The sequence below is a fragment of the Bufo bufo genome, chromosome 2 (assembly GCF_905171765.1).
Source record: "Bufo bufo chromosome 2, aBufBuf1.1, whole genome shotgun sequence".
In the NCBI taxonomy this organism is placed as follows: domain Eukaryota; kingdom Metazoa; phylum Chordata; class Amphibia; order Anura; family Bufonidae; genus Bufo; species Bufo bufo.
Genome location: NC_053390.1, coordinates 441,847,934 through 441,867,001, shown reverse-complemented (window position 1 = coordinate 441,867,001; position 19,068 = coordinate 441,847,934). Strand labels below are relative to the sequence as shown.

Genomic DNA, 19,068 nt, shown 5'->3' with positions numbered 1-19,068 from the left:
CAAATCAGAAGCACTGATGACCTCCAGTCTCCCCCATATGTCAACGCAAATTAGGGAAAGATCATCTGACTTCCCCGTGCTCAAATCCAGTGTCATGGGAGGCTGTTCACTAGGAATGGCTTGACGTGGAAGCTGGTGAAGAGGAGGCGGAGCATTGGGACAGATGTTTAGGTTTAGGGAGAGAATTAAAATTCAAGGGGGGGACTGTTAGAGATGTGTGAATTTTATTCTATATTGTTTGTAGGACTCTAGGACTGTAACTGGTCAATCTTAAGTTGTTACAAACTTCTTCTTATCTCAGGAGCCTCCCCCCTCCCCTTTCTGCTGTTAGTCGAGCTCTGTCTATGCAATGCTATGAAGGGAAGAAGGGGGGGGCAGAGAACTGTGCTGTGGGCAGCGTTTGTCTTCTATCTCCCCACAGATGCTTTGAAGAAGATGTGTGCACTGTGAAAGGATGCCAAATCCAATCCCTTGGCTGGATGAATATGATACACACATATTACTCACTGCCTATAGAAGAACGCCTCTTTGAAGTGTCATATATGACGTGTGCAGTATTATTGTTAGGATAGACGCCATTACAACATGGCGATGATAACCAGATGTTTAGATTAGTTCACATTCCAAAGTAGTGCACAGTGCGCAGATGCTAGAGTGTTATCTCTTCTTCTCTTATCTCTTCTTCCTTTTGAGCCAATGAAATAATGCCTGGGCCTCAGAAAGTACTGCCCTTTTCTGAAGATGTATATACCGCTTACTTTCTGTAATAAAGTAGAGATTGCATTGACCATCTATGTGTCAGTGTCTAGTCTCTCAGCCACGCATGGATATTAACCCCTGGGGGGTACTTTGATTCGGAGCACCAGAGTGTATCTTAAAGGCTTTAATTAAAAGCCGCTTTATCACCCTCATTCGTGTTTCGGCCTAGTTCTAAGCTACCGCGTTTCTCGTACCCAGGGACCATACCGTGACTCATGAGCTCGACGTAGTTGATGTCAAGCGGGCACGAGGGTTGGTATTCCTCACACTGTGCATTTTGTTAATTGGTGAAAAAAAAACTATTAACTTTTTTTGAAAGCCTAAAACCTTTGTCCAATACTGTATATACATCTCTATAAGTAAATATCATTTGTATACTTTACATAAAGGACATAGAGAATAATTTAACACCTTAATGACTGCCCACTGTTTTTGACTGCAGACTATGCAAGTGCATAGGCTATGGCAATGTATTTTGTCATCGCTGCAGCCACAATCTTGCTCCTGCAATCTAGCAGGTTACATAGCGCTCATTTAGCACTATGTAGCGAACAAGCAAGTTCTCTAAAGGCACACTGTTGATCAGCGGAAAAAAATATCAATAAGTTGTTATCAGCCTGAGGCATATGGACAAGGAATGTCTTGATAAATGAGAATAATAAATTCTTCCATGTCATATTCGTTCTAGAACAGGACCTGCTATTGATGGTTATTCACACCTACTGGTTGCGATGAGGTAAAAAATGTGTCTTTCAATACTGGTGTATTGGTAAAAAAATATATATTTTCACATGCAGTTTTACATTTTATTGGGCCCACAACCTATATATCAATAATATAGATAATCGATAATCTATAACCATCGATTTCAACGAAACTTGGTATACACATCCTTTGCAACCTGGAAAGAAATCTTGTGGGGTCACAGCTCTCTAGGAGGTACCGTTCCTGAGATATTCCCCAAAAATTTCCTGCATTAGCCAATACAAGCCTGCAATTCTTTTTCTTCATATCCCAACTGCCATACACACGGTCGCATGTCCCATCAGCCAATAGAAGCTCGCAGGCCCTTAGTCTCCACATACATACAGTTTTACTTTTACAGAACTTCAGCTGTGTTTTTGGTGGCTGCTCAGACACTGTGCTTCAAAACAGGTAAGAAATTTGTTAGACAGGTTTTTGCTATTGTCTGATTGCAAATGAGCATAGGGTGATTAAGGTGTTAAATTTGTTGTTGGGGAGGAGCTTTTATGGGAGTGTGTGTGTATATATAGCAACATAGTATTAGCTTGCCTAATTATAGCTTGCAGCATTACTAAATGCATCTGAGATATTCAGGAGATACTCAGGAGGTAATCTGGAGGTGGATACAATCTAAAAAAGTTAGATTTGTTTGTTTAAAATCTTTACCCTCTTTACAATGGCAGAAATGGTTCTGTGCAGGAATTGTTGTGCTTTTATTTCAGGTTCCACTGTTCAGAGGTTTGGATGCTGTCTGATCTGTAGATAGCTCACCATAATGCAGCAGGAAATTGCATTTTTGAAATCTGAGATTTGTATATTAACTGTTAAACAAACTCAGGCTGGGAACGTTGCAATGCCACTGCCACAGAGGCCCCCTAGAAATGGAAGATGGGTTACTGCAGGTTCTGATAGACTTAGAGTTGTGGATAGAAGACATGTTGCACAGTCTGTGGCTTTCCATAATTCATTTGCAGCACTTTCAGAGCGCAAGAGCAACATGGAGGATGGCTCAAGCACAGTGGGTGAGGAACAATCATCTCCGATGCCTAAAGTATGCAAGACTGCAGCCAAAGAAATAAAAGGATAAGGTGAGGACTGATAGTAATCACCTGTTGGTGAGCGATTCTATCATAAGAGGTGTGAAATTTGAGGAAAATAGTTTTGTGAGATGTCTCCCTGGTTCTACCACTAGCAGGGACAGACGACGTATCCTTAATATTGTTAGGCAAGCAAAGCAGGAAAGGGAGGTGGATGTTATTGTTCATCTTGGGACAAATAATCTGGGTTGCAATGAGGTTTTAAAGGTGAAGGAAGTTTTTCACACACTTGGTAATGATATATGGGAGGTTGCATCGACTGTTTCATTCTCTGCAGTTTTGCCTGTGCATAACCTTCAGCATGACAGGAAGATGCGCATTAAGGAATTCAATGTATGGCTTGGTGAATGGTGTCTGAACCAAGGGTTTGGCTTTGTGTCTCATGTTAGCTCTAGTTTAAATGGAAAAGAACTGTACAAGAAAGATGTTTTGCATCTTTCTCTCAAGGGAACGAATGTCCTCAGTGAACAGTTCAAAGTATTTGCTAGGGAGCATTTAAACTAGGAAAGGGGCGCAAAATATTGATAATGCAGCAGTCCGACTGCCCCCCTGAACAATGCCAGAAGATGCCAGTAGCACATAGGTTAAGAAATGACAAGCTCAGAGTCTTGTCTACAAATACTCGCAGTTTAGGGAATAAGATCAATGAACTTGAGCCTATAATGGCATCTGAGAATATAGATTTAGTGGCTGTTACTGAGACATGGTTCAATGGGAGTAATGACTGGGATGTAACAATACCAGGGTTCTCTCTATATAGTAAAGACAGAGAAGGCAAGAAAAGGGGAGGGGTGGCCCTGTATGTAAAAGATAGCATAAAATCGAATCTAATACAAGTTAGCGAGACCAATTTAGAGTCAGTTTGGGTTACGTTGCAGCTTGATAATCATAAGGTAACTCGTGTAGGTGTGATATATAGACCACCTAGCCAAATCAAAGAATTAGATGATCTACTAGTTGAGGAAATAGCTAAAATGACATTGAAAGGGGAAGTTATAATTATGGGAGACTTTAATCTTCCTGATGTAAACTGGAAAACCAAAATAGCTAGTTCTGCCAGGAGTACAGATATTCTAAATTCCCTACTGGGATTATCTCTACAGCAAGTAGTTGAGGAGCCAACCCGGAAGGAGGACATTTTAGATTTAGTATTCACAAATGGGAATTTTGTATCTGATATTACTGTAGGGGAAAGCTTGGGATCTAGTGATCACCAGTTAGTGTGGTTTACTATAAGTACAGTGAATGAGTCACACCACACAAAAACAAAAGTTTTAGATTTTAGAAAAACTGACTTTTCTAAAATTAGATTACTGGTATATGAGTGCCTATCAGATTAGAACAGTTTCAATGGAGTCCAGGAGAAATGGGACTACTTAAAAGTGGCACTATTAAAAGGCAACAGATAATTGCATTAGGCTTGTCAGTAAAAGCAAAAAAAGGAAGAGAGAAGTGGCCAAAATCAGCAGAAGTGGCCAAAATCATTAAAAACAAAAAGATAGCATTTAGTAATTATAAAAAAAAAAACAAGGATGACAGGCAAATTTATAAGATTAGGCAGAGAGAGGCCAAACAAGTTATAAGAGCTTCTAAAGCACAGGCAGAAGAGAAATTAGTTCAGTCAGTGAAAAAAGGCAATAAGACATTCTTCAGATACATATAGTCAGGTCCATAAATATTGGGACATAGACACAATTCTAACATTTTTGGCTCTATACACCACCACAATGGATTTGAAATGAAACAAACAAGATGTGCTTTAACTGCAGACTGTCAGCTTTATTTTGAGGGTATTTACATCCAAATCAGGTGAACAGTGTAGGAATTACAACAGTTTGCATATGTCCTCCCACTTGTTAGGGGACCAAAAGTAATGGGGCAATTGACTTCTCAGCTGTTCCATGGCCAGTTGTGTGTTATTTCCTCATTATCCCAATTACAATGAGCAGATAAAAGGTCTAGAGTTCATTTCAAGTGTGATATTTGCATTTGGAATCTGTTGCTGTCAACTCTCAAGATGAGATCCAAAGAGCTGTCACTATCAGTGAAGCAAGCCATCATTAGGCTGAAAAAACAAAACAACCCCATCAGAGAAATAGCAAAAACATTAGGCATGGCCAAAACAACTGTTTGGAACATTCTTAAAAAGAAGGAACGCTCAGCAACACCAAAAGACCCGGAAGACCACGGAAAACAACTGGGGTGGATGACCGAAGAATTCTTTCCCTGGTGAAGAAAACACCCTTCACAACAGTTGGCCAGATCAAGAACACTCTCCAGGAGGTAGGTGTATGTGTGTCAAAGTCAACAATCAAGAGAAGACTTCACCACAGTGAATACAGGGAGTTCACCACAAGATGTAAACCATTGGCGAGCCTCAAAAACAGGAAGGCCAGATTAGAGTTTGCAAAACGACATCTAAAAAAGCCTTCACAGTTCTGGAACAACATCCTATGGACAGATGAGACCAAGATCAACTTGTACCAGAGTGATGGGAAGAGAAGAGTATGGAGTAGGAAAGGAACTGCTCATGATCCTAAGCATACCACCTCATCAGTGAAGCATGGTAGTGGTAGTGTCATGGCGTGGGCATGTATGGCTGCCAATGGAACTGGTTATCTTGTATTTATTGATGATGTGACTGCTGACAAAAGCAGCAGGGTGAATTCAATATTATCTGCTCATATTCAGCCAAATGCTTCAGAACTCATTGGATGGCGCTTCACAGTGCAGATGGACAATGACCCAAAGCATACTGCAGAAGCAACCAACGAGTTTTTTAAGGGAAATAAGTGGAATGTTATGCAATGGCCAAGTCAATCACCTGACCTGAATCTGATTGAGCATGCATTTCACTTGCTGAAGACAAAACTAAAGGGAAAATGCCCCAAGAACAAGCAGGAACTGAAGACAGTTGCAGTAGAGGCCTGGCAGAGCATCACCAGGGATGAAACCCAGTGTCTGGCGATGTCTATGCATTCCAGACTTCAGGCTGTAAATGAATGCAAAGGATTTGCAACCAAGTATTAAAAAGTAAAAGTTTGATTTATGATTATTATTCTGTCCTATTACTTTTGGTCCCTTAACAAGTGGGAGGCACATATGCAAACTGCTGTCATTCCTACACCGTTCACCTGATTTTGATGTAAATACCCTCACATTAAAGCTGACAGTCTGCAGTTAAAGCACATCTTGTTCATTTCATTTAAAATCCATTGTGGTGGTGTATAGAGCCAAAAATGTTAGAATTGTCTCGATGTCCCAATATTTATGGACCTGACTGTAAATGAAAAAAGGAAACTAAAACAAGGAATTACCAAATTAAAAACAAAAGAAAAGGAAGGTATATGGAAGAAGATAAAGTACTAGCTGACTGCCTCAATTAATACTTCTGTTCAGTCTTTACAAAGGAAAATGAAGGAAAAGGACCTCAGTTAGGGAGGAAGACTAATGAATCTTTTGATGCATGTGTCTTTACAGAGGAAGAGGTTCTAAGTCAGCTGTCTAAAATTAATACAAATAAGTCACAGGGGCCTGATAGGATACACCCATAGCTATTAAAACAGCTTAGCAGTGAACTAGCAAAACCATTAAAGGGTTTCTATCACTTCGTTTCACCTATTTAGATTTCAGACACTAGCGATCCGCTAGTGTCTGCTCTATCTAACCATCCTAATATAAGAGCTTATTGTCCTGCCGTTTAGCTAAAAAAATAACTTATATAGATATGCAAATGAGCCTCTAGGTGCTATGGGGGCGTGATTAGCACCTAGAGGCTCCGTCTACCTTAACAAACTGCCGCCGCCCAGCGCGTCCCTCCAGCCCGCCCATCTCCTCCGGAATGCGATGCTCCTCGTATTCGGCGCATGCGCAGTGAATGTCTGATCGCTTCCCTGCTCAGACATCTCCACGGCGCCTGCGCCGATGACGTCATAGTGCTCCGAGGAACAGGCGCAGTGGAGATGTCTGAGCAGGGAAGCGTCAGACATTCACTGCGCATGCGCAGAACAGAGACGCGCACGGAGAGGATCGCTTCAGCTGGAGATGGGCGGGCTGGAGGGACGCGCTGGGCGGCGGCAGTTTGTTAAGGTAGACGGAGCCTCTAGGTGCTAATCACGCCCCCATAGCACCTAGAGGCTCATTTGCATATCTATATAAGTTATTTTTTTAGCTAAACGGCAGGACAATAAGCTCTTATATTAGGATGGTTAGATAGAGCAGACACTAGCGGATCGCTAGTGTCTGAAATCTAAATAGGTGAAACAAAGTGATAGAAACCCTTTAACAGATTTATTTAACCAATCACTGGTAACAGGAGTTGTCCCAAAAGATTGGAAATTAGCAAATGTTGTGCCCATTCACAAGAAAGGTAGTAGGGAGGAATCGGTCAACTATAGGCCAGTAAGCCTGACATCAATAGTGGGGAAATTAATGGAAACCATACTTAACCCCTTAAGGACTCAGCCCTATTTCACCTTAAGGACTTGGCCATTTTTTGCAAATCTGACCAGTGTCACTTTAAGTGCTCATAACTTTAAAACGCTTTGACTTACCCAGACCGTTCTGAGATTGTTTTTTCGTCACATATTGTACTTCATGACACTGCTAAAATTGGGTCAAAAAAGTAAAAAAAAATTCATGAAAAAGTACAATTTTTACCAAAATTTGAAAAATTTGCAAATTTCAAAGTTTCAGTTTCTCTACCTCTGTAATATATACTAATACCCCCAAAAATTGTGACAACTTTACATTCCCCATATGTCTACTTCATGTTTGTAGCATTTTGGGAATGATATTTTATTTTTTGGGGATGTTACAAGGCTTAGAAGTTTAGAAGCAGATTTTGAAATTTTTCAGAAATCTTCAAAATCCCACTTTTTATGGACCAGTTCAGGTTTGAAGTCATATTGTGAGGCTTAGATAATAGAAAATTCCCAAAAATGACCCCATTCTAGAAACTACACCCCTCAAGGTATTCAAAACTGTTTTTTCAAACTTTATTAACCCTTTAGGTCTTCCACAAGAGTTAATGGCAGATTGAGAAACAATTTCGAAATTTCTATTTTTTGGAAAATTTTCCAATATAATCAATTTTTTTCAGGAGTAAAACAAGAGTTAACTGCCAAACAAAACTCAAAATGGGTTGCCCTGATTCTGTAGTTTGCAGAAACACCCCATATGTGGTCGTAAACTACTGTTTGGCCGAACGGGAGCACATAGAAGGAGGGGAACACCATATGGGTTTTGGAAGGCAGATTTTGCAGGACTGGTTTTGTTTATACCATGTCCCATTTGAAGCCCCCTGTTGCACCCCTAGAATAGAAATTTCAAAAAAGTGACTCCATCTAAGAAAGTACACCCCTCAAGGTATTCAAAACTTGGTTTACAAACTTTGTTAAACCTTTAGGTGTTCCACAAGAGTTAATGGCAGATGGAGAAACAATTTTGAAATTTCAATTTTTTGGAAAATTTTCCAATATAATCAATTTTTTCCAGGAGTAAAACAAGGGTTAACTGCCAAACAAAACTCAAAATGGGTTGCCCCGATTCTGTAGTTTTCAGAAACACCCCATATGTGGTCGTAAACTACTGTTTGGCCGAACGGGAGCACATAGAAGGAGGGGAACACCATATGGGTTTTGGAAGGCAGATTTTGCAGGACTGGTTTTGTTTAAACCATGTCCCATTTGAAGCCCCCTGTTGCACCCCTAGAATAGAAATTTCAAAAAAGTGACTCAATCTAAGAAAGTACACCCCTCAAGGTATTCAAAACTGGGTTTACAAACTTTGTTAACCCTTTAGGTGTTCCACAACAGTTAATGGCAGATGGAGAAACAATTTCGAAATTTCTATTTTTTGGAAAATGTTCCAATATAATCAATTTTTTCCAGGAGTAAAACAACGGTTAACTGCCAAACAAAACTCAAAATGGGTTGCCCTGATTCTGTAGTTTTCAGAAACACCCCATATGTGGTCGTAAACTACTATTTGGCTAAACGGCAGGACATAGAAGAAGGGGAACGTCATATGGTTTTTGGAAGGCAGATTTTGCTGGACTGGTTTATTTACACCATGTACCCTTTCAAGCCCCCTGATGCACCCCTAGAGTAGAAACTCCATAAAAGTGACCCCATCTAGGAAACTACGGGATAAGGTGGTTGTTGTTTTGGGACTATTTTAGGGGTAAATATGATTTTTGGTTGCTCTATATTACTCTTTTTTGAGGCAATGTAACAAAAAAATTAAATTCTAAAATTGTTTCTACATTCGCTATTTAGTTTTGTGGAACACCTAAAGGGTTAACATAGTTTGTAAAGTAACTTTTGAATACCTTGAGGGGTGTAGTTTCTTAGATGGGGTCACTTTGGAGTTTCTAGTCTAGGCTACATCAGGGGGGGCTTCTAATGGGACATGGTGTCAAAAAAAAAAACTGTCCATCAAAATCTGCCTTCCAGAAACCATATGGAGTTCCCTTCGTTCTATGCCCTGCCGTGCGGCTATATAGCCATTTACGACCACATATGGGGTGTTTCTGCAAACTACAGAATCGGGGCAATAAACATTTAGTTTTGTTTGGCTGTTAACACTTGCTTTATTACCGGCAAAAAGGATTCAAATGGAAATTTTGCCCAAAAATGGGTGTTTTGGCACCGTTTTTAGTTAATATTTTTAACACCGTTCATCCGAGGCGTTTGGTCAAAAAAGTTATTTTTATAGCGACGACTTTTACGCACGCGACGATGCCCAATATGTATGGTTCTCAGACTTTGGAGACACTAAGCAGGCATCCTAAAACTGCGGCCCTCCAGATGTTGTAAAACTACAATTCCCACATGCCCTGCTGATGACTGTAGGTTGTCTGGGCATGTTGGGAGTTATAGTTTTACAACATCTGGAGGGCCGCAGTTTGAGGATGCCTGCACTAAAACTAATATTTTTTTGGGGAAAAAAAATTGTTTCCGTGTCTCCAAAGTCTGAGAGCCATAGTTTTTTATGTTCTCTAGTGGACTGTTGGGGATTATAAAAATTTAATACTCCATGGAAGTGTGATACTCCCCGAAGCAATCGAGGCCGGGATGATCGGGGCACGTGTCGCACTGAGTGGTGGTGTCCTTCCGTATCCCCCTCCTGCGACACACTCTGCACTTATTTTGGGTTCGTCCCTTCTTTCCAGTATGGGGGACCACACCTGGAAAGTGTTGGCCAGGGACGATCCGGGCGCCTCCAATTCCCGAGGTACTCCGGCCTGCTCTTTCCCGGTCCGAAAAGATCAGGTCCTTGAGGACTGCCTCATAGAATTGGAGGAATGTCCCTGTGCTGCCAGCGCTTCGGGATAGTACAAAAGAGTTGTACATGGCAACTTGCACCAAGTAGACCGCAACTTTTTTGTACCATGCCCGGGTTTTGCGCATGGCGTTATATGGCGTGAGGACTTGATCAGAGAGATCAACTCCTCCCATATACCGATTGTAGTCGACGATACAATCGGGCTTGAGGACCGTTGCCGCGGTACCTCGCACAGGGACAGGGGTAGTGCTGTTACCGTGGATTGTGGACAGCATAAGGACATCCCTCTTGTCCTTATACCTGACCAGCAACAGGTTTCCACTGGTAAGGGCACGGGTCTCACCCCTGGGGATAGGTACCTGGAGGGGGTAGGCAGCGAGGTCGCGTTGATTTTTCTGCACGGTCCCACAAGCGAACGTGGATCTGGCGGCAAGGGACCTGAACAAGGGAATGCTGGTATAAAAGTTGTCCACATACAAGTGGTAACCCTTATCCAGCAGTGGGTACATAAGGTCCCACACGAGTTTCCTGGTAACACCCAGAGTGGGGGGACATTCTGGGGGTTGAATCCGGGAATCTCGCCCCTCGTACACACAAAATTTGTAAGTGTACCCTGAGGTACTCTCACAAATTTTGTATAGCTTCACGCCATACCTCACTCGCTTTGTGGGAATATATTGGCGGAAACTGAGTCTCCCCTTGAACGCAACGAGAGACTCATCAACCGCGACCTCCCTTCCAGGTACGTAGGCCTGCTGAAATTTGGCCCCAAAGTGATCGATGACCGGCCGTATCTTAAGTGCAAGATAATGCACCTGGGGCGTAAAAACCCAAGGGCAGAATATAGAATATTTGACACAGTCCTGACCTCAGTATCTGAGGAAAGGGATTTAGGAGTAATTATTTCAGAAGACTTAAAGGTGGGAAGACAATGTAATAGGGCAGCACGAAATGCCAGCAGAATGCTTGGATGTATAGGGAGAGGTATAAGCAGTAGAAAGAGTGAAGTGCTTATGCCGCTGTACAGAACACTGGTGAGACCTCACTTGGAGTATTGTGCTCAGTACTAGAGACCATATCTCCAGAAGGATATAGATACTCTAGAGAGAGTTCAGAGAAGAGTTACTAAACTAGTACATGGATTGCAGGATAAAACTTACCAGGATAGGTTAAAGGACCTTAATATGTATAGCTTGGAAGAAAGAAGAGACAGAGGGGATATGATAGAAACTTTTAAATACATAAAGGGAATCAACTCGGTAAAGGAGGAGAGCATATTTAAAAGAAGAAAAACTACCACAAGAGGACACAGTTTTAAATTAGAGGGGCAAAGGTTTAAAAGTAATATAAGGAAGTATTACTTTACTGAGAGAGTAGTGGATGCATGGAATAGCCTTCCTGCAGAAGTGGTAGCTGCAAATACAGTGAAGGAGTTTAAGCATGCATGGGATAGGCATAAGGCTATCCTTCATATAAGATAGGGCCAGGGACTATTAATAGGATTCAGATATATTGGGGAGACTAGATGGGCCAAATGGTTCTTATCTGCTGACACATTCTATGTTTCTATGTTTCTATGTTTCATAGGCAGGATCACCTTGGGGTGGACATGCTGCATTATCGGAATAATGCAGACATTTCCGGATGGCCTCAAACCGGGAACGTGTCATGACCATACTGTACAGTGGGGTCTGTTTTAGGACGTCCCCACTCCAGTATTGCCTGACACTGGGTTTTTGGACTAGACCCATATGCAGCATGAGGCCCCAAAATGTCCTCATCTCGGCTGCACTGACCGGCGTCCAGCCACCGGGTCTAGCCAAAAATGAGCCTGGGTTTTGAGCGACGAACTGTTGGGCGTACAGATTCGTCTGCTCCACCATCAGATTCACCAGTGGGTTACTGAAAAAAAAACTAAAATAGTCAATTTCAGTAAACCCCACTGTGGGAATCTGGATTCCAGGATTGCCAGCAAAATCCAGAATCTCAGGCTCAAAGTCCACTGGGGGACACCAACTAAGTTCATCGGCAGGGGGCTCTGGTGGGCTTATTTGGTGGGCCGGGAAACCAGTACGAACCCCAGGGCGGCTCGTACTAGGGTGGGCCACAGGATCCCTAGCATGTGGGGCCCCTGGCTCCGCCTGGCGGCATCTCCGCCGCCTTGGGGGCTCATCGTCATCAGATGATGATGATGAGGATGCGGATGATAAAAGGAACGTGGGGTCATCCTCATCCTCACTGGGGCTCTCAGAGTCGGAGGCAATCTGGGCGTATGCCTCCTCGCCCGAGAACACCCGGCGGGCCATGGGTGTGTGTGCGTGTATGTGTGCGTGTGTGGAAAACTTTATTATATGTGCGTGTGTGTGGGGGCAACGGGTGTTCGCGTACTAAAAAAGGCAAAAAAAAAAGGGCAAGTGTTAGGAAAAAAAAAAGTTCAAACTTGCTGATCAGCGGTACAACGCTGATCAGCGGTCGGTGGGGTGGTGGGGCGGGCGATGCGCTAACAGTGGACGGACGCTAAAAAGTGCCGGCCAGTCAGCGCACGCAGAAAAAAATAAAAAGTGGTGGTAAGGGGGCTGGTGGTCAGGGGAGGGGGGGGCTGGTGGTGGGGGGCAAGTGGCAGGGGGGGTCTGGGGTCTGATAGATGGATCAAAGAAAGTTTTGAATAAAAGTGCTTTTTTTTTTTTTTCCTAACTAACTTTTCCCTTCTTTCCCTGCCTAACGGTGCCTCTCCCTCACTGACCCTAACCTACCTGGGTGGCGATGGGTGCAGGAGGGTGATGGATATCGATTAGGGGGACTCAGGAGCTGGTGCTGGACGATGCTGCCGGGTGCTCGTGCAGAACAGGAAGAGGAGGGGAGAGAGGAGCGCAGGAAGTTTGAATCTCGCGCCTCTCTCCCCTGCACCAATCAGCACCCTGGACAGCAGTGTTCAGCACCAGGACCAGCACCGCCTCTCCAAATCCTCGGACTGCGGTAGGTGGTGTATAATTACGCCACCGATCGCAGTCTTTTTCCGGTTCATCGGATCACAGGACACCCGAATGGACCGGAAACGAAGAAAACCGCAGGTCTGAATTGACCTGCGGTTTTCTGCGATCGTCGATACGGGGGGGTCAAATGACCCCCCCCTGCATTGTTACGGGATGCCGGCTGAATGATTTCAGCCGGCATCCCGTTCCGATTAACCCCCGCGGCGCCGGAATCCCGATTTCAAGTTAGGACGTACCGGTACGCCCTGAGTCCTTAAGGACTCGGGAAATAGGGCGTACCGATACGCCCTGCGTCCTTAAGGGGTTAAGGAGAGGATTGTGAACATCTAAAATCCCATGGATTGAAAGATGAAAAACAGCATGGGTTTACTTCAGTGAGATTATGTCAAACTAATCTTATTGATTTTTTTGATTGGGTGCAGTAGACATCGCTTATCTAGACTTTAGTAAGGCTTTTGATACTGTCCCACACAGAAGGCTTATCAATAAATTGCAGTCTTTGTGCTTGGACTCCCATATTGTTGAATGGATTAGGCAGTGGCTGAGGGACAGACAACAGAGAGTAGTAGTCAATGGAGTATATTCAGACCATGGTCTTGTTACCAGTGGGGTACCTCAGGGATCTGTTCTGGGACCCATATTGTTTAATATCTTTATCAGCGAAATTGCAGAATGCCTTGATGGTAAGGTGTCTTTTTGTTGATGACACAAAGATTTGTAACAGGGTTGATGTTCCTGGAGGGATACACCAAATGGAAAAGGAATTAGGAAAACGAGAGGAATGGTCAAAAATCTGGCAACTAAAATTTAATGTTGATAAGTGCAAAATAATGCACCTAGGGCGTAAAGACCCAAGAGCAGAATATAAAATCAGTGATACAGTCCTAACCTCAGTATCTGAGGAAAGGGATTCAGGGGTCATTATTTGAGAAGACTTAAAGGTAGGCAGACAATGTCATAGAGCAGGAAATGCTAGCAGAATGCTTGGGTGTATAGGGAGAGGCATTACCAGTAGAAAGAGGGAGGTGCTCATGCCGCTCTACAGAGCACTAGTGAGACCTCATTTGGAGTATTGTGCTCAGTACTGGAGACCATATCTCCAGAAGGATATTGATACTTTGGAGAGTGTTCAGAGAAGAGCTACTAAACTAGTACATGGATTGCAGGATAAAACTTACCAGGAAAGATTAAAGGACCTTAACATGTATAGCTTGGAAGAAAGACGAGACAGAGGGGATATGATAGAAACTTTTAAATACATAAAGGGAATCCACAAGGTAAAAAAGGAGAAAATATTTAAAAGAAGAAAAACTGCTACAAGAGGACATAGTTTTAAATTAGAGGGGCAAAGGTTTAAAAGTAATATCAGTAGAGTATTACTTTACTGAGAGAGTAGTGGATGCATGGAATAGCCTTCCTGCAGAAGTGGTAGCTGCAAATACAGTCAAGGAGTTTAAGCATGCATTGGATAGGCATAAGGCCATCCTTCATATAAGATAGGGCCAGCGGCTAGTCATAGTATTCAGTATATTGGGCAGACTAGATGGGCCAAATGGTTCTTATCTGCCGGCACATTCTATGTTTCTAATATAGGACAACATAGCTGATTTGAAAAAAATTCTCCAATTCAGCTCACTTTCCTATTCAGTTATGTTGTCCTAGATTGTTCCCTTCTCCAAACTCTTCACCCTTTTGTGAATAAGCCTGTGAGCGTCTGTTCATTGGTCTTCTTTAGTTACATGTTTAACATATGGGATTATTTACACAGCCCTAGTGTTTGCTGAAACTGCTTTAAACTATAAAGAAAAGTTTTCGAGAGTGTTTCTCTCTTTCTCAGGTCTGAAGCAATACCGAGGAAGAAAGGAAAACTCTTGAAAGCTTGTCTTTTAAGTATTAGGTTAGTACAATAAAAAGATATCCCTGCATACCGCAATACTCTCGTATTTTGTAATCTTATTTATATATACTTATTTCGTTTTTTTCAGTAGTATGATTAAGTGGTGAAAATTATTAGTGCCCCCCCATTTTTGACTGTGGTATCTTATGTGCCCCCCATATATATTATTCCTAGAGTCGCCACTGATAAGCTCTATTTCTGACTTCCTGCGAATATAACCCACTTTTGTCAAACATAAACTTTAGGCCTCATGCACACGACCGTACTGTGCTTTGCGGTCTGCAAATTGCGGATCTGCAAAACACGGATACCAGTCATGTGCATTCCGCATTTTGCAGAACGGAACGTACCATGCTATGTGCAAAACAGACAAGAATAGGATATGTTCTTTTTTTTTGCTGGGCTGTGGAACAGAGCAACGGATGCGGACAGCACACGAAGTGCCATCCGCATCTTTTGCGGCCCCATTGAAGTGAATGGGTCCGCATAAAACTGGGTTTCATTAAAACTGTCTAAGTTGGTGCAAAGGGGTGATTAGATGGGTAAGCCTTAATAGGAGTAACAATGGTTTTGTGACATTCATTTAATAGTGATTATATATATATATATATATAATCACTATAATATATATTAGTTGTATATATACTAATATATATTATTATTATTTTTTTTTTAAACAAACAAAACAATCCTACAATGTAACCATGCGAAGAACACTAGTGAGATTGTTAGTGAGAGAGAATCCTTCCATTGACAAAATGAAGTCTGTGGCTCAATGGTAGCGTTTATGCCTCCTATATCGCAGGTCCTGGGTTTAAGACCCAGCTGAGGCAATCCAATAAAAGAGACAGTTAGACATGAACACCTTTGGGGGCATATTTTTTATTATTGCATTTTACCTATTTTAGGCAAAAAATTCAACAACTAAAAAAATTCAACAACTTTTCTTCTTTAGCTTTCACTAAAGACTTTGCAGACTAGTAGGCTTTTTGCCCTGATGCCTCAGTCTGTAGCCCTTATCTCTGAACTCATAAACACTTTTTCTAAAAGGCAATCTAACATTTCAGAAAACCTTTGATATGTCATAGAGACATATCAATACTTTTGATTGTTGAGGTTGTGAGTGCTGAGAGCCCTACTGATCTATAGAATAAGGGGAGAAAAGTTCGCATTTCATGCTCCCCTTACTGCTAAGGAAGGAATCGAGATAGGCTCATAGACGTCTATGGACCTCTTTACATGCATTGAGGAGAGAGAGCGCAATATGCGCATGCTTCTCAGCCCTCGTTCTAAAGATCGATGGGGGTCACAGCATTCTGAACACCAACAATCCAAACGTTTGATATGTCTCTATGACATGTCAACAGTGTTCTGAAAAGTTAGTGATGCTTAAAGTTAAATTCTTATTGAACTGATGAAGAGTTTATCTATAATAAACCAGCAGAAAATTGTTGATAGAAGTGTTTTTTTTTATAAAAAAGTAACAGCTGTAAAAATGGATGTAGCTGGTGTAGCCTTTTAAAAAAAATGTCACATCGTACAGAACTCTCAACGTTTTTTAATAAATAAAACTGAAGATAAATGGCCTTAGATGTAGAAGCATCTGATTTGGTTTTTGAGTGCTTTTGTTCAGCCTGTAAGCTATCATTGAGATATCAGATATTGAGATAATTGAGATAACAGAAACACAGGACTACGGTCACCACACGTGCCCATCATATCGGAGCACCCTTTGACGGTCGTAAGTCTATAAACTAAAATATTCTAGCCACAGTTAACATTAGCAATTACCAATTGTCCAGCATTCAGTGTATTATGGAAGAAATTGAATTTAGCATGTGATGAACTGATTTTATCATTTTGCTTGCTCTCCCTTTTCTTACCCATATCAATGATGGCTTTTTCCACAACTCTCTCCCGAGCCTCTGGTGATCCCATGTCAGCAACAACCAGAGACACACTCTTTGCCCCAAGCTCCAGACACCTACTTCTCACCTATAATGAAGCAGAAATTGCCGTCAATTAAAATAACTACAATTTAGAGTCAAACATAATGGCTCACTTAAGGCCCCTTTACATGGGCCAATTTTGCAGACGATTGTTGGGAAGGAAGCGTCCCTTCCCGCCAAGCGTCTGCTCGACAGCAGCGGAGACCACTGCATTTACATGCAGGGATCTCCTCCATAGTATGGGGGGAACGATCGCTAATGCCATCGCTCATCCCCTTTCAGACTTGTTTTTTGCTGGCAGCAGAGCGTGTTTACACAGCACGATCTTCTGCCGGCAAACAATGATTTTTGTGACTGCATGAATAATGCGATTAGCCGACGAACAAGCATTTCACTTGTTCATCGGGGAATCAGCAGCAGTTTTACACCGCTAGACAGGGGCGTAACTACCATAGCGGCAGACCATGCGATTGCTATGTGGCCCATGGCAAGAGGGGGCCCAGTCTTAGTTGGGATTATCTACTTTTCTATTGGAGGTGAAAACTTGGTCAGGACTCTACCCTCTGAAGAAACAATTTTAGCAAATGAGGCAGTAGAAAAATGTCCCAAGGTTCAGTGAAAAGGGTTTAGGCAGAAACACTTCTGCCCCGTGTGGGGGGCCTAGTTTGATCCTTGCTATGGGGCCCTTACTTCTCTATGTACGCCACTGCCGCCAGATAATCACTAACGAGCATTCCCATGAACACTTGTTAGTGATCATCTGACCAAGATTTGCCCTGTGTAAAGGGCCCTGTGTAAAGTGTTTACCTGTATCCTTCTTCGATTTTATATTACTTATATCAAAACACAATAAAAAGGTACATCTTACAAATATGAACATATTATACAACCCTCATTCTACCAAGCCCTGCACTACTAGTGGATGAAACCGTTTAAGAAGAATTTCTTAACTCTCCAACAAGAAAGATACTGTAACCTTTGTGATATAATTGCAGCGGCCTAGTGAGGAGGTGGAGAGGATGAAAGTAGCAGTAGTGAGAAAGATAGGGGTTGTAGTAGTCACAGTGGTTGTCCTCACAAGCGCTTGCTGAGACCATGTAGTGAAAATGATGATGCAAACTGTAGTACAATGCGGTACAAGACACAACCAAATTTCAGTGCAACAAACCACAGTACTTTATTGAAGCCAGTCAACAGGTGATTCACACAAGCATTGCATACATGAAATGCAATCTTTACAGCTGACATAAGCAATTCCCAAGGTTGAATTCATGGAGGCTAGTTTCTCTCCTTTAGGGTCCATTCACACGTCCGCAGTGTTTTGCGGATCTGCAAATTGAGGATCCGCAAAACACCGGGCCAGCACCCCAACAGAAATGCCTATTCTTGTCCGCAGCTGCGGACAAGAATAGGAAATGTTCTATTTTTTTGCGGAGCCGCGGACCGGAAGTTCGGGCCGCGGTCCATAAAATGCGGATGCGGACAGCACACCGTGTGCTGTCCGCATCTTTTCCGTCCCCATTGAAAATGAATGGGTCCACATCCATTCCGCATAACTGCGGAACGGATCCGGACCCAAAGTTCGGACGTCTGAATGGAGCCTTAATCAGGCTGTACAATCTCTCCTTTTTCAGCCTAAAATGATGCACCTTCTCTATCACCAGATATATATTTATATCCACAGTTTCCTCAACAGACTACAGTCTGTGGGGCCCTTTCTGCCCTTTGGCTATGATGGGAAGCCTGAGGTTTGTTTGCTCCTATCACATACAGAGAAGCCTAAAAGCCAGGGTGTAGGCAGTTACCTTTTTGTGACCACTAAACATTCTGGAATGTCTCTTTCTTTTGAGGGCTGGCATGTAAACTGTCACTTGTATATGTTTTAATCCGGTAGGAGGATTCCCTACGTCTCTGCTCTACAATGCTGTTAGGTGTTCACTCTACTAGAGCTAACTCTAGACTGACTAGGAACTTCCTCCCTGAGAGGAAGAGAAGGTCCCAGCTCCCCCTAGCTACAAAACTAGGTTATTAGTAACATAGTAACATAGTACATAAGGCCGAAAAAAGACATTTGTCCATCCAGTTCGGCATGTCATCCTGCAAGTTGATCCAGAGGAAGGCAAAAAAAACCTGTGAGGTAGAAGCCAATTTTCCTCACTTTAGGGGAATAAAAAATTCCTTCCCGACTCAAATCAGGCAATCAGAATATCTCCCTGGATCAACGACCCCTTTCTAGTAACTATAGCCTGTAATATTATTACACTCCAGAAATACATCCAGGCCCCTCTTGAATTCCTTTATTGTATTTGCCATCACCACCTCCTCAGGCAGAGAGTTCCATA

At 42.5% G+C, this 19,068-nt stretch overlaps 1 protein-coding gene across 1 annotated transcript in view; it reads right to left on the bottom strand.

Annotated features, from left to right (window-relative positions):
- The window catches only part of HSD11B1L (hydroxysteroid 11-beta dehydrogenase 1 like), a 143,978-nt gene that overhangs the window by 76,677 nt on the left and 48,233 nt on the right, over positions 1-19,068 (bottom strand). Inside the window, exon 3 of the mRNA XM_040417489.1 lies at positions 16,661-16,772. Coding sequence (XP_040273423.1) covers positions 16,661-16,772 — 112 coding nt within the window. The remainder of the gene's footprint in view (positions 1-16,660; positions 16,773-19,068) is intronic.